Below are 14,074 nucleotides of genomic sequence, written 5' to 3'. Positions count from 1 at the left end.
CTTTGGATTTGTCTTTGAAAATTTTTTTTATATAAGTATTTTCCAGTGAAAGCCGGCGCCGTGACAAAGTTAGCGCGATGCTCCATCTTTTTACCATTGTGGGTAACATAACTAGTAACTGTAAGCGAGCACCAGGTGTGTGAAACAGAACGCCCGTTTTATAACTTTTGTTGCCCCGCCACGCAAGGATAAAAACGTTACATCCATTCTGTAAGGTTAGACCCTACAACGTCGCACGCTATGTATTTAAGATTTGGGCCATTGTGGGACCAGTACAAGTAAAACGACGATTTTAATCGCAGCCGTTCGTAATCTTTATTTATTTAAGTTATTTCATCTTATTTGGAGCCCACTCCCGTATTCCCCTCGCTGGGCAAGTCATCAGTGTTGGCTGACAGCTGATCTCCTCCGGTATGTTTTGGTGTCTGAAATTTTTTCTAATTAAAGCGAGTTCGGAAAATCACTATCATCTTTAACCACTGTAATATAGCACTGTGGGGTAAGACGGGACACCGTTAGCACCAAAATTCAATATTTCCTAATCGTGTTTTAACCATAAATAATAAGTTTTAGAGTCGCGAAGATATGGTTATATGTTGGCATAAAAATTCTTTGTTTTCTAGCAAACGGGACGGGATATAAGAATAATAAAAATGTTTCCCTTTTTCCCCACCCTTTCATACCTAATTTCGGTCCAACCCAGAGATCCTATATATAGATATACGCGACGGTGCACCTACCTCCAACATGCTTCGGATAGTTCCACTTATATTATCCAGCTTTTCTTTAGTTGAAGTGAGCATGTTAACCTGTTTATCAATCAAACCACCCAACTCCTTACGACTTGCAGCAGCTACATTGGTAACCTGCAATTAAACAGTGCGCAATGTGCAGTTTTGGTTCGACATTATGATTATAGCTTATTCAATTTTCTTGCGTATCTTAGGCCTCATCGCGTCGGAAACGAATATGAACGGAGTGTCATACTGTTCACATGAACGACGTAAAATAAGCGGTCTAGGTCTTGGGGTAAAGGGCTAAGTTTGGCTTAAAAACCAAGACCTTGACAATAACATTCATAATAAGACCATAATAGAATAGGCCTCGTCCAGTTACAGCAAGAGTGTGCATTCTATATAGCTTAATACGCCGGCACCATGTTATTTAGTTGGTTAGTTGCCAAATTAACCCATACCGTGGTTGTTCACACAGTATAACCATCGACTTACCGACAAATGCTTGAAGGTTTCAGTTAGAATATTCTCCATGAAGTTCATTCTGGTGTCCAACTTTTTCACCTTGGTTTCAACGTTTCTCTGCAATAAGAAAACATGCCTTCGTTGTTCGTATTGTTGAATGTAAGGTAAAATAATGTGTCGTATAACAGTTATTGTAAAAATCGTGCTGTTTTTTACAGCCTATTTTAATGTAAAGGGTTAAACCTATTGGGTTGTTGGGAGTTTGCTTTTGTAGTAGTAACTTCAATTTTAGACCATTTATCGTTTTATCCGAACGTGGCGGGTCAACTCGACGCTCTATATTACTTAGTTACCTACATCGCCTAGTTACCCATACACACCCACATATTCTAGTCTTTGCGGTTCCATAGTAAAGGGCCAATAGTAAGTCCTTCTATTCTGATAATAAATAATAATTGGTAAGATACTACAGGTGCCAGGTAAATTGGGCATTAGAGGTTCATATAGTGTCCATACTGTTAACTTACCGATGATAGTTTGGCCAGTGTTTCAGACAACGCCAACAAGCAAGGCTTGCCGTATCTGCAAGACACAAAAATGCCCATGTAATACGAAAGAGTTAGGCTACATATTATAATTTGTATTTATCTAATCGAAAACGATAGCGAAGGTTATGTTTGCAAAGCAACAGTTTTTGCTGGCCACGTTTTAAGGATAAGTCCGATTGCGAGTCGTTTGTAACTTTTTTAAAAAAATTCGCTATTGCGGATAGCGTAAAACCCTTTACCAGACATAGGTATCATCAAAACCATACCTGAAAGCAGTCTTGGCGGCGTACATAATCAATAAGAAACTGGTGGTCGCAAAGAACACGGTCGTGCAGAGATCAAGGTGGAGACGATTAATCGTTTCTTCAGCTTCATCTGGGCCTTGGAAGAGACGAATCTGCTCCACAGCCTGCTCGTATGTCTCATGCAAGGTAACGCAATCTGGGAATAGGCTGCCGAAATAACCAATTTCTTTCTCCGGTACCGCTTCTACCAATTCCTCGCCGAAGAATAGTTCATAAAACGGAATAAAGTCCGCCCAAGACCACGACATTGTTAAAATTTGTGCTCCGTACTTTGCCAACCGTGTATGTAATATATTAAAACACGAATTGCATATCCAATTGTTGTAATTATTTACAAAGGGTATCTGTGTCTTAACAATTAGAATTATTAAATAACAATTACAAAATATGCGAAATTTGGGGTGAAATAAACGTTTGGAATTCCCCTGACGTAGGATAAAAATTATTTACTGGTTAACACTGAACTATTATTTTGATTTTATTTGTTGCCCGGCAAAGTGACGCTACTGCTTTGATTTTGCATTTAAAGAATTGATACATACCTATCTTAAGAGACTGACGATGCCATTTATGCGAAATATATCAGTAACACAATTAATTACTATATTTACTTTGTGTTTTTTCCTGCACTATTCTGTTTAGGTGTCTTGTCAATATACATTACCGTGTAATAAACAGTAATACCAAATAAGAAAGCTGTCATCATTGACACCTGTATATGGTATGGCATCTGTGACTTATAATCTAAAGCTATGGAGTCTTCAACAACACAGTGTATTAGGTATTTATAACTTTGTTGAAATATAATATATGGAAGCCTATATAATAAGCCTATATATCAATATTTGGAGCCTACAGCCTAGTAGGTTGGATAATTTATAATTTTAATACTTTAGTTATATAATACCTAATCTGTAATACCTTATAATTTGCACGAGGTGCATGAAACAGAATACCTGTGTGAAAATGACTTCCATGTAACACAACTGTTATACTGTATAGATAAAGATGGAGCTGCTGTTCGTTACCAAGAAAAAGAAACCAATGCCACCCCAACTTCAGAGTATTATGACATCAAAAAAGCTTATGTCACCAGTCGTGATGGATTGTGGTGTCCCAGGAATAAACGACCCGTTAAATTGCGAGAACAAATAAAGTTAGTTGAAGATACATTAAGAAGTACTGAAGTTGTGTGTGTGATTTGGAAACACTTTGATACAGTTCAGGTAGTTTTTTTGCAAAATAAGTTTTTTTTGTAGATTTGTTTGGATCTAGGACCTATGCCACACATTACCCCAACATCCATGGTGCTACAACCCATTTAGTGACCACTGAGTAAAGCAATGTCTGTTAAATTTCTTACTCAAGGACACAGACACCATTAATGGTATTAATATCAAGTCAAGGGTCTTTTTCTTTTGCAAAGGTAGTTTTACACTGTGAAATAAACACATTCATACACAATTTAGCTTGTGTTTTCTACTGGTTTGATTGTTGACATTGAAGTGACAAAACAACTCGATATAAAGAGAATAAACTTTGAAAAATCTCTACAAGGAAAACTATCTACACCTGCATGTTCTGGTATATATATATAAGATTTTTATTCAATCATTTATGTCAATTTAATTTTTTATTGAAATAAGAGACTGAAGAGGGCATTTAAGCAATATAAATATGTAATATGTGTATATGTATATATGTAGATACTAGATATATAAATATATCTATATATATATCTCCTGACTGTTATTTAAGCTGTCGTATTATTTACACTTTTTGTAGTTTATTTCCCCCATTTTGTAAATTCAAATTGTTGTACAAACAATTGGCCACATTTAACGCAACTACATATTAAAATAGTAGTAATTGTGCTAATTATACTAATATCTGAAAAAGTTCTGGAAATTATCATTCAATAAATGCAATACAGGTTTTACATATTATTTTTTTCCAGCAATCTATGCAGAACAATTTGTCTGCTTTTCATTTAACAGCCAAACGAAACTTGCGTTCCTGTCTCTTAAAAATGAAGTCAAAGTTTCCTATATTGAATTACCAGGTGATATTACTCTATGTGTTTCCAAATAGTGGTTCATTTTAATCTTATTGTAAGTGAGACTAACCTATATAATCTTACTGTATAATATCTTGTGTTTGTAAACTGTATAACAGTATTAAGCCATGGGCACCAAACTTTTTAAAACACAGGGGAAGCAGAGATAGTTGGTCACAATCTTATAAAAAATTAGACACACACTTATGGGAAAAATCGTTTCAATATGTACCCATACAGAAATACATGGTTTTAAACTATTAAAAGTTCCCTTATTGATAATGCTCTTATTTAACATTAAACCTGTTTAAACTTGAAGGTACACATTCAAAAATTGTTCGTTATTTAAGCGTGAACGATAGTGAAGATATGATGGTATGTTGGTGGCATCATGGGCCTTGGTTTCAAACGGCTCACGAGAACGAACATCATAATATGGTTTTACTTGGTTGTTCATTTGGCAGGTCAGTATTGTTGAATACAAACTCGTGTGGACAGTTTACTTATAATATATAATTTGAATTTGTGATTGCATCACTGCTTCACTCTCATTTAATCCTGGGGTAAACACTGCAAATATATTATGACATTTATTTATGAGTTTATAAACACAGTATCCTCTGGTTAAAAAAAAACACTCTTGTTTTGTTACACTATTTTTCCAAAAAAAAAAGCTTTTTAATTCTATTTTTGATTGAAAATAACAACTTACTTGTACTTGTACACAGGTTAGAAGTTTTGAGCACAATTCTCAGTGAAAATAATCTAATTAGCCTTGAATTTGGCCACAATAATTCAAACCAGGTAAATACGTGGACAGGTGTTGATTCTAAGGTGTATTGCTAAGCCATAAAATTGTATGCTGACGACTTTCATAGACCCTTGTTAATTGTTTAAAAGACAATCAGGATATTTTGGACATTATGTGCTAAAGATATCCTATCTTCCACCACCCTACTATCCATGTACATTTTTGTACAGATTCTTACCCTGGAAAAGTCAGTAAACCATAGAAAAGAACGCCATCTTGATTTTGTGACATACGAATGCTCCCAGAACAAAATGCAAAGACTTAGCGTTATTTCATTTCCCGTAAAAACTGGCGTTCTTTCATCTGCACGAAGCAGGTAACTTAGTTAAAACTCTTTACTTTTACATTTCAGGACAAAGCTGGTCTTAGTTAACAATGAAAATGACTCAAACGCTTGTGCCTATAGTTATTATGACACTAAAACTATACAATATGTTTCCAAAATACGGTTTATTTAAAAAAAGTAAAATTCAACGTATTTATTTAATATTGGGGTAATGGGCCAAGTCTGGCCTAAATCCCAGGTCCGCACGGACCTCACCCATACAAAATAGAAAAAAAAAAATTTAATATATGCCCTTACTAAAATGCAGTCATGCTCACTGTTTTTAAGCCTTTTTTTATTTATGTTAGGCTACCATATACTCTAGATCTGATTGTTTGTATATACATCTAAAAGCAGAGTAAGCATCTGTATTGTTTTCTACTTTCTTGTATGCTTATTTTTTCCCAACTTTCCTACAGTGCTGAAGACAAAGTAGTTGTTGGTTGTAGCGATGGTTCTCTCACTGTTTATGACCTCACAATACAACAAACTGTTGCCACGGTAACTCGTACCGGCACTGTACCCACCCTGTTGTCATGGATGAGTGATGTAGTTGTGGTCGGCAGCGCGCAGGGGGAAGTCACGTTGTTCGACAACGCCCTTAACTCTATTTCTTTTGTTAATCTTGAAGAAAATGCGTCTAAGAAATTAGAGGTACTTTAAATGGGAATATTTTCGTATTAAAATCTTTTTTTTAGTAAGGTTGTACCCATTGTAACTTTAAGTTAAAATTGGATTGTCATTTTTGATTGTATGTATCCTTGGTAAAGATACTTAACAGCTTTCAACTCATTTTTCCTTTATGTAATGTCTAATTTGTCAGCCACCGTACATAAATGTGAATGAAAAATCGTACATAAACAAAGTTTTTAATGAGGTAACGCGTAAGTAGGCCCGAGGTGTATGAAACAGAACACCTGTGTTATAACAACTGTGGTTGCTCAACCATAAGAATGAACAAGTTACATTTATTCATCCCAGCTTTCCCAATACATTTCATCGGGCAGTGGTCTTTTAAAAATCCGGCACAATAACAATGGTGACATGATGCTGTTGTTTAATGGAGGACCACTGGCAGTGCTAAGTTTAGATGGTTGTTTCACAACTACTGGCATCACAAAACTTCTGTTAGCTAATGATAATGTAAGTTTTACACTTTAACTTTTAGAGGGTCTTCAAAACCTGCAACTTACCTTGTTGTAAATTGCAAACGTTATAATAGAAAAACAAATTATTTCCAAAAACCCCAACTTTTAAAAAAGGGGGACATTATATGTTTTAGCACACTAGTTTTAAGTCTACAGCAGGTACTAGATTCAACACATTAATCAATCTATGTTTTACAAATATGTTGTAACAGAATTTACCATTATCACCCAAGCTTTTGAAAAAAATTAAAAACAAAAATCGCTTCCATAGTTTAACTAATATTTAATTTGTAATACTTAGATCACACAAGCAGTGTCATTGTTATGTTCAATCAACTGGAACCTTGATGGGGAGGTGGCTTACCAGAACCTCATGCGTATTGTCGATCATTTGCTGCAGTTACCTCTGAATCATCTCCGAGAAAGTAAGATTGTTATTCATGTGTTGTATTATATGTGGAAAAGCTGAAGGAATGAATGAATGGATGAAAAAAAACACTGTCATTAAAACATGGGTGTTCTGGTTCATACACCCATGCCACATTATGGGTAACCACTGTATGAAACTTTGTGGGTGGTTACTAATATTTAAGTTTACAAGGTTTATATTTAAGATCTTGAAAATATAATAAGAAAAATATTTATATGGAAACATATAACCAGTTAAACCTCAAATGGTTGGAGATTTTAAACTTTACTAGCAATAGTTTAGTTTAGCATACAATCACATGGAATGATATGGCAAGAAAATTTAATTGCAGATCAACTGGAAGGTTCATTTTCCTCGTTTTATGCTTCTTCTCGTCCAATCTCAGAACCAGTTGTGTTAAAGTATCGGACAGCTATAAGTTGGTAGGTTATAGGCTTCTATATATTGTATAAAAATACAACAAGGTCAATCAAGTACATAACGATTAGAAACTGGGTCAATTTGTTTAGTTTATAATTACTATCCATGACAAAACTTTTATAAACTCTAGCAGCCACTTAGAGCCATGGATGTATACACTTTAGAGACATTAACGTTGTATGAAATATACTACTTGTGTTATACCTATAAACACCCAATATTTAATTAATTAGGTCTTTAATACTGTATTGAAAAAAATATTATGTTATTGTGTTGTATATTGTCATGTAATAGAAGTATGGTACCAAAGTATTTCCCATACACAGTTACGCTCGCCGTTTCTTCCACCACCTCCTGAGGTACTCCCGCTTTGAAAAGTCCTTCCTCCTTGCCAAGGACATCGGATCTTCCGATCTCTTCCTGGACATTTACTTTGCAGCGAAAGAAGTTGGAGAGACACAGCTTGCTAAACTTGCAAAGCAGAAAGCTGATGAGATTATTGCTGCAGAATCCTCTGAAAGCGGTCAGTAAATGGTTTTAGTTGTTACTGTGTGGTTATGGAAAATACTAGATTGACTGAAATAGGCTGTATATATTTTATTTAAAACCGGTAATTTGTTTATTAAAATTTGATCACCTAAAATGTTTAAAATATAAAAAAATGGAAAAAGATTCACTTCTACTACTGTTTGCAAATGAAATCAAATTGCAAACTGAAAGATATGCCATTTGTAGACCTATATTTATTAGGTATTAAATCAAATATTGTTATATATATGTTTACACCATTTTTCAAATAGATTCGGAAGGAATTGATTTAAATATGTTGTCACTTTCTGGAGTCAACAATCAAGACAGCAAGGATTATCTTGCAATGGAGTTAATGCAGGAGATGAGTGAGTGAACCATATTTTGATAACTTATGTTTTGTGGCTACTTTATTCTTATAATTAAATGTATGAATGGATGTATAAATGATTAAATAATTGAATGTTTATAATTATGATAACACATTACCATTGGGGGGGATATGTGACTTTAGTGAAATTTATTTGACCCAGTGGTCCCCTATTGGTTTCCATAAACTTGTATATATGGTAAGTTTTAAGGTTCATATTACACCTGACCTGTGTAATAACTGCCAGAGATAAATAAATGACATTCCATTTACCATTTATGAAATGTTTACTTTAAAACTAGACTTTCCTTTGTTGGTTATTCTTCGTTACATTCATTTCCAGTTATTGTGTTACACGAGAAATATGCCATGCTTACATTTAAAAGGTTATGTAATTTGATAATAGGTGCTTGAATACATACATGCTGAAATATGACACTATTGACGTAATAGTAGGCGTTTCCCAGGCTTTATGGGGCAATGTTTTTTCTATGAACTATTGATAAATATGTGTTTTACAGATCGTAGTGCTGAAGCTGGTGCAAGTACCCTGAAAGTTACCAATCTTGGATTTGTATGACGAAATCACTTACTTTACAAGCTCAAACCACTGTATGTGGTCACCCTTATTGCTGCTAAATGGTGTCATATGTTAGTGACATGTATTTTATAGCGTATTAGTGTGTCATGTGTTATTGGCATGCATCTGATATAGTATTATTGCATTTTTTGAGTTTTTTCACATACTTTAGTACTTGGTTGCTCTCATTGTATTTGTAACACAAAAAAGTTAAAGTGTTTATTTTTAGTGATAAAATTTATTATTTTTTAATAAAAAAAACGGTGCATTAATTTCTTGTTAATAAACGAATAAAAGCATTTGAAGAATGTTTGAACTGGTCCGTTCCAACAAAAATTGTATAAAAATACTGAGATTTTGGGCCCACTTTACGTCAGTCGAGACCACGATCCTTTCCAACAGTTCAACAAACGTCTGGGTAAGTTTTTTTGTCAGAATTATTCCGATAAAAGTAAAGTCGAGACGCCGCTTGTCTGCCTCGTATCCGGATTGCGAATAAGTGAACAACTGTAAAAAAGAATTTTATCGAGTAAAAGAAAGAAGTCAACCCATTTTGGACGGCGTCGGTGCTCCCTTACTCCCCGTATTGATTAATCGATTTTAAGATATATTCGTGGGACTATCAAAATGCCAAAAGCGCTAAAATCGGAACTCGTTGTCCAGATTTTCAGCGGTTTTGCTTGCAATCAAATTAGAATCGCGACTCCCGGCTTAGTCTCAATAAATTAGAGCATAGGTCGGGCAGATCTAATCAACTTAGCAGCGAAAGCAGAACTATACTTTCCTAGTGTGTCGTTTATGTTTTAAAACCTGAGATTTTAAACAAAGTTTATTGAAAGTAAATGGAGTCATTTTATATGCAAATATTATCAGCACAATTGTTTGTATGAGTCAATACATTGGTCTGTGTTCTGTGTATATTTACATACACAAATAGGATTATAGATTGAGCTGTCTAAACCTTTGCCATAAGCAACTATAGCCTATACAACTACATCAGAGAAAAGCATATTGACGTAAAGTGCAAGTTTTATCAGTAAAAGATTATTGATTTAAAAATCGGAAGCAACTGAGTATCATCCGATTAATTTTTCATGATGTTCAGGAATTTCTGGATAGGTTTCTGTCGATTTAAGAGTTTAAGTCACTTTCAACTTTGATAAGCGTTCTTGGAACACATTCTCTATCAAAGTCTTATCACTGTCCAAGACATGCGGCAGAGCTGGTAAAGACATTGCGGTTTACTCTTATTCACCCTCTGAAACTTATCTGCGGCAAAATGAGCACCATCAAAAAACTGAAAAGACGGTTTTCGCTGTCTATGCGTAGAAGCCGCAGCAACTTGGTGGACGAATCAATTTCTGAAATAACCGAGCACCTTACTATGGAAGAGAATGGTAAGTTGAGATTGGGAATATGCTGCTCCAAAACTGACATAAGTGTATGAGCCTACCAGATTGGAAAGTTTTTTTTTGCAAGAGGAAACCTCTTAAGCTAACTTGTTAAGATTTGATATGGCAGTATTGGTTACAAACGATCTGTGCCAGATTTTCTTATGAATTAGCAAAATTGTTAATATTTTTTAAATGATGGCTGCATTTCTATTCATGCATAGCTCTTGTTTAATCCCAATCAAGTACAAATTGTTTACCCTCTAAAACCCGCAGGAGTTATAGAACAGAAAGACACTCCAATCTTCGGTATAGGGTCTGATGGTGAGGGGGGCAACACATCCTCGGACGGTCTTCCTACACCCACTGTCACCCTCCGGAATAATAAAAAACTGAACGATCAACTGATGAGCAAGAGACTCTCTCTTCCAGCCACTGTCCCGTTCGGTCCTCCTTTATTTCAAAGATTTTCTCCGTCTTTTGAGCAACCAATGTCTAGAAGACTAAGAAGAGCTTCTTTGGTGAGTTAATAGTCTTTTTTTACACACTTTTTTATTTCTGTGTTCACTGTTAAATATATTGATACTTCCAATAGCTTACAGGCTACAATATTCCAAGTATATAAAAAAAATGTATATATATTTTAAATTCTTGGTTGTTGGGACTATCAAATTTTAATTTATTTAATCAAAATTTAATATAAACCTAAATTTAGGGTTACCACTCTTTTTTTATAATTCAAAGCTCAATACAGTAGATTTTTAAGTCTAGTTTCCGTACCGCTATGATTCATTTATAGAAAAATAAATATAGAGCGAAATTTAATCAATATTACATTACTCATCCTGTAGTAAGTAATATTAGCAGTGTTAATCCTGTCTGTACAACACGTGGTATGACACATGTTCTATCCACTATCAACAATACAACAGTCATGCAATTTTTTCAGATATATATATTATATAAAAATATAGCCTATATACATTTATAATTTAAATGTTTATGCAACAAAAAATTGTAAACCTTATTTTTGTTTTTCAAAATGATATTTTTCAGCAGCTGTTCTAATTGGTAGTTTGGAGATTTTTTAAAGCATATTACAGTAGTGGGGGGCATTAAGAATCAATAGCAAAATGTTTATAGACCTTTCCTATGTGATCCTATTTTAATTGAATCTAAGCTACATAAGTGGCTCTTAACAAGAATGGGGGTACTAGGGCGAACGTTTATGCTTTTCAAGGGTGTTGCATCATATGTCCTACCTTGGTTGAGTGTTTACTTTATAAACGGTAAAAAAGACACTGTTCTAAAAATAGATTTAATACAAATGTTTTGTGATCTGTAATGACTTAGAGCGTAGGTATAATTTTTAAGTTTGCCAAAAAACATAAGGTGACATTGCTAAAATTGATTTTTAAGAAACCTCATTGGTTAATGTGTTAAATAACTAAATACTCTAGCTCTGCTTGTTTGTATAGACATCCAACAACTAAATAATGGCTGTTTTAAGCTCAAAACTTGAGTGCTAAAACATATGATGTCACGCCTCTTTTAAAAGTTGGAGTGACATGGCAGCCTAGGCACCCCATAATGCCATACCTGTGGATTTAAGTTTAAATGGCAGTAATTACCCCAGCCATTGCAGCCATTTTAACTCTTTGTCTTAAGTGCACAAGTCAAGGTGAACTTATTCCATTGGGAATTGTGGTTTAATTATTGATAGCCATATATAACCAACATGCCAAATGTGTAAACTTCATTTGCCAGTAGCTTTCAATTATAAAGAGTTATATAAAAAACTTACAGTTTATTAAACTTAAGCAAGAAAACTATTTTTTTTTATTTAGTAGGCCTACTATTAAATGTACTTTTCTATAAACTTTTAGTTCAGTTAAAACAAATGTTTCAGGTTTGATTTTTTTAAGCAGTGACAGAAATACCCTATGTATGTTAAAATAGGTTTGTAATTTCTATATAACTTTTGCTATTAATTATTGATCAATGAATTGATTTACAAGACCAGCTCCAACTTAATGAATGTTTAATTACAGTCCGAGATTGGCTTCGGGAAACTGGAGTCGTATATCAAATTGGAGAAGCTTGGAGAAGTGAGTAAACTACCATGTTTATTTTCTTACTTAGTTGTTCTATGCCCAAAGGTGATTTATTGCATTTTAAATTGGGATCAAATTAAATTGCTTCATCCCTAGAATGGGTTCAAATAGGTTATCAATTTTTAATATGTATCCACACTTTTTAAAATTATGTATATATTATTTATTTAGACATATTTCCAAATTAAATATATTTTTGAAGTATTTTTCTAAAAAATTTAGTTTTAAGATTGAAAAAAAAGTTTCGTGTGATTTGTTGGTGTTTATAATTTGTGGTAAATTGACATGTGTTTCAGTATTAGTTATTTTCTAGTAAAGATTCCATTAGCCATTCTTTGATTTCCCTTAATTAGTATTAACCTGGATTTCTATCTTATCTGATTAACCCACTGACCTACATAAAAGTTAAGGGTTTTACAATGTATTGAGTTACTGTTATAAAATTAATTACAAGATAAAAACCATTAGACCAGGCCCTTCCCCAGTTTAAGAATTCTTGCATTGACCCATTAGCTATTAAACCTTTGTACTGTAATAACAAAATCTATTCTGTTTGATTTTATTCAATTTAAATTAAAAGGTGGAAAGCCAATTTGGCTTTTTAATACGTACTAGCTGAATTATATTATATTTTCACAGCCATTTTGATGTTTTGCTACTTTATAGTTTTTGCGACGTCCGCTATAAAAGACATGAAATAATAAATGAATTTATATTATGTTGCAAATTTCAGTTTTTTGACAGAGGTGTTGAAATATAAAAATTCCAAGCCTATTAATTTGCAGTCTTTTTTTTGAGTCTTGTTATCAATATCCTATGCTGGCAGTTGATTCACTTAGAATATCAATGAGATTATATTTATCCCGTCTCTCAGTAACTAACTGCATTAACCCCTCTATGATGTCAGTGATTCAGCTCTCTCTCTTTGAAATACGGTCTAATAATAGGCAGGTTGGCTCTCTATATTTAAACTCGATTTAATGTTATCCTTTGTTTAATAAGATAACTCCTAAAAGGTTTTTTTATAGACAATACAGTTTTTTGGCTTTTATTTTTTGAAATTAACACAATTTTCAGTGAAAAAAAATTGTAACACATTCGAAAGGCTGAGATATACCACACATTCCTTATAAAATAATGTCTTAAAAATGTTATCAGGTCCACTGTGCATAAGATAACTGTACAGTTTTTATTTAGACCTATAGTTTTTGAAATTGCCCAATTTTCTGGAAAAAAAAAGGTTTTTGAAAGTGTACAATTTTCTAGAAAAAAAATGAAAGGCTAAGATATACATTACACACTTTCCTTTGTCCCAAAAAATTATCGGTTCTACTTACTGTATAACAGTATATAAGCTTGTGGTTTATATTAACAAGCTACCATGTAATTTTCCAGGGAACCTACGCCACAGTGTACAAAGGTCAAAGCAAGCTAACTGACAATCTTGTTGCATTGAAAGAAATCCGACTAGAGCATGAAGAAGGGGCGCCCTGTACAGCTATCCGTGAAGGTAAAAACCAGGGGGGTATTAAGGAATTTACAAAATGAGGTCCAACTATATTTTACAACATTTTTTTGAATCGTGCAAAACCAGATGTGTAGCGAAATAATAGTTTTCACAAGAAAAGGGGTCCAGACTTTTTGCCTGTGGGCTATGTATACGCTGCTGATAAGAAGCTATTTTTAAAATTCCCAGAAATGCCAGAGTCCTGCTTGTTAGAAATAATAAATTATTTTGTATGTGGAACCGAAATCTAATTATTTTATTATTGGCCTGCATTAATTCAGGTGGACCTACATAAACCCCCCTTTAAGACAATTGTGTCATGTTTATGGCTCTTCTATTGTA

General features: G+C 33.7%; 3 protein-coding genes across 3 annotated transcripts in view; 2 read left to right on the top strand and 1 right to left on the bottom strand.

Moving 5' to 3' along the window:
- Window positions 1-290: 290 nt before the first annotated feature.
- Window positions 291-2,325, bottom strand: LOC100179930. The gene is made up of 5 exons (XM_002126579.4): window positions 2,014-2,325; window positions 1,727-1,781; window positions 1,230-1,316; window positions 741-866; window positions 291-425 (listed from the first exon to the last, which is right to left on the bottom strand). The coding sequence occupies exons 1-5, from the start codon at window positions 2,298-2,300 to the stop codon at window positions 339-341; spliced, it is 642 nt and encodes a 213-aa protein (XP_002126615.1). The 5' UTR covers window positions 2,301-2,325; the 3' UTR covers window positions 291-338.
- A 358-nt stretch (window positions 2,326-2,683) lies between these two features.
- LOC100182266 (WD repeat-containing and planar cell polarity effector protein fritz homolog) lies at window positions 2,684-9,028 on the top strand. Its single transcript, XM_009860381.3, has 14 exons — window positions 2,684-2,833; window positions 3,055-3,278; window positions 3,522-3,636; window positions 4,010-4,114; window positions 4,428-4,572; window positions 4,837-4,912; window positions 5,090-5,235; window positions 5,664-5,898; window positions 6,226-6,387; window positions 6,694-6,817; window positions 7,154-7,244; window positions 7,569-7,765; window positions 8,043-8,138; window positions 8,662-9,028. The coding sequence occupies exons 1-14, from the start codon at window positions 2,776-2,778 to the stop codon at window positions 8,718-8,720; spliced, it is 1,833 nt and encodes a 610-aa protein (XP_009858683.2). The 5' UTR covers window positions 2,684-2,775; the 3' UTR covers window positions 8,721-9,028.
- A 971-nt stretch (window positions 9,029-9,999) lies between these two features.
- LOC108949499 (cyclin-dependent kinase 16-like) overlaps window positions 10,000-14,074 on the top strand; it is a gene marked incomplete in the record, with an annotated part of 12,516 nt that continues 8,441 nt past the window's right edge. The window contains 4 exon segments of the mRNA XM_026834661.1: window positions 10,000-10,117; window positions 10,388-10,632; window positions 12,163-12,219; window positions 13,621-13,735. Coding sequence (XP_026690462.1) covers window positions 10,000-10,117; window positions 10,388-10,632; window positions 12,163-12,219; window positions 13,621-13,735 — 535 coding nt within the window.

This window comes from Ciona intestinalis, chromosome 5 (assembly GCF_000224145.3).
Source record: "Ciona intestinalis chromosome 5, KH, whole genome shotgun sequence".
NCBI lineage: Eukaryota > Metazoa > Chordata > Ascidiacea > Phlebobranchia > Cionidae > Ciona > Ciona intestinalis.
The sequence above is the reverse complement of the archived record's forward strand: the minus strand, read 5'-3'. Positions and strand labels throughout refer to the sequence as shown.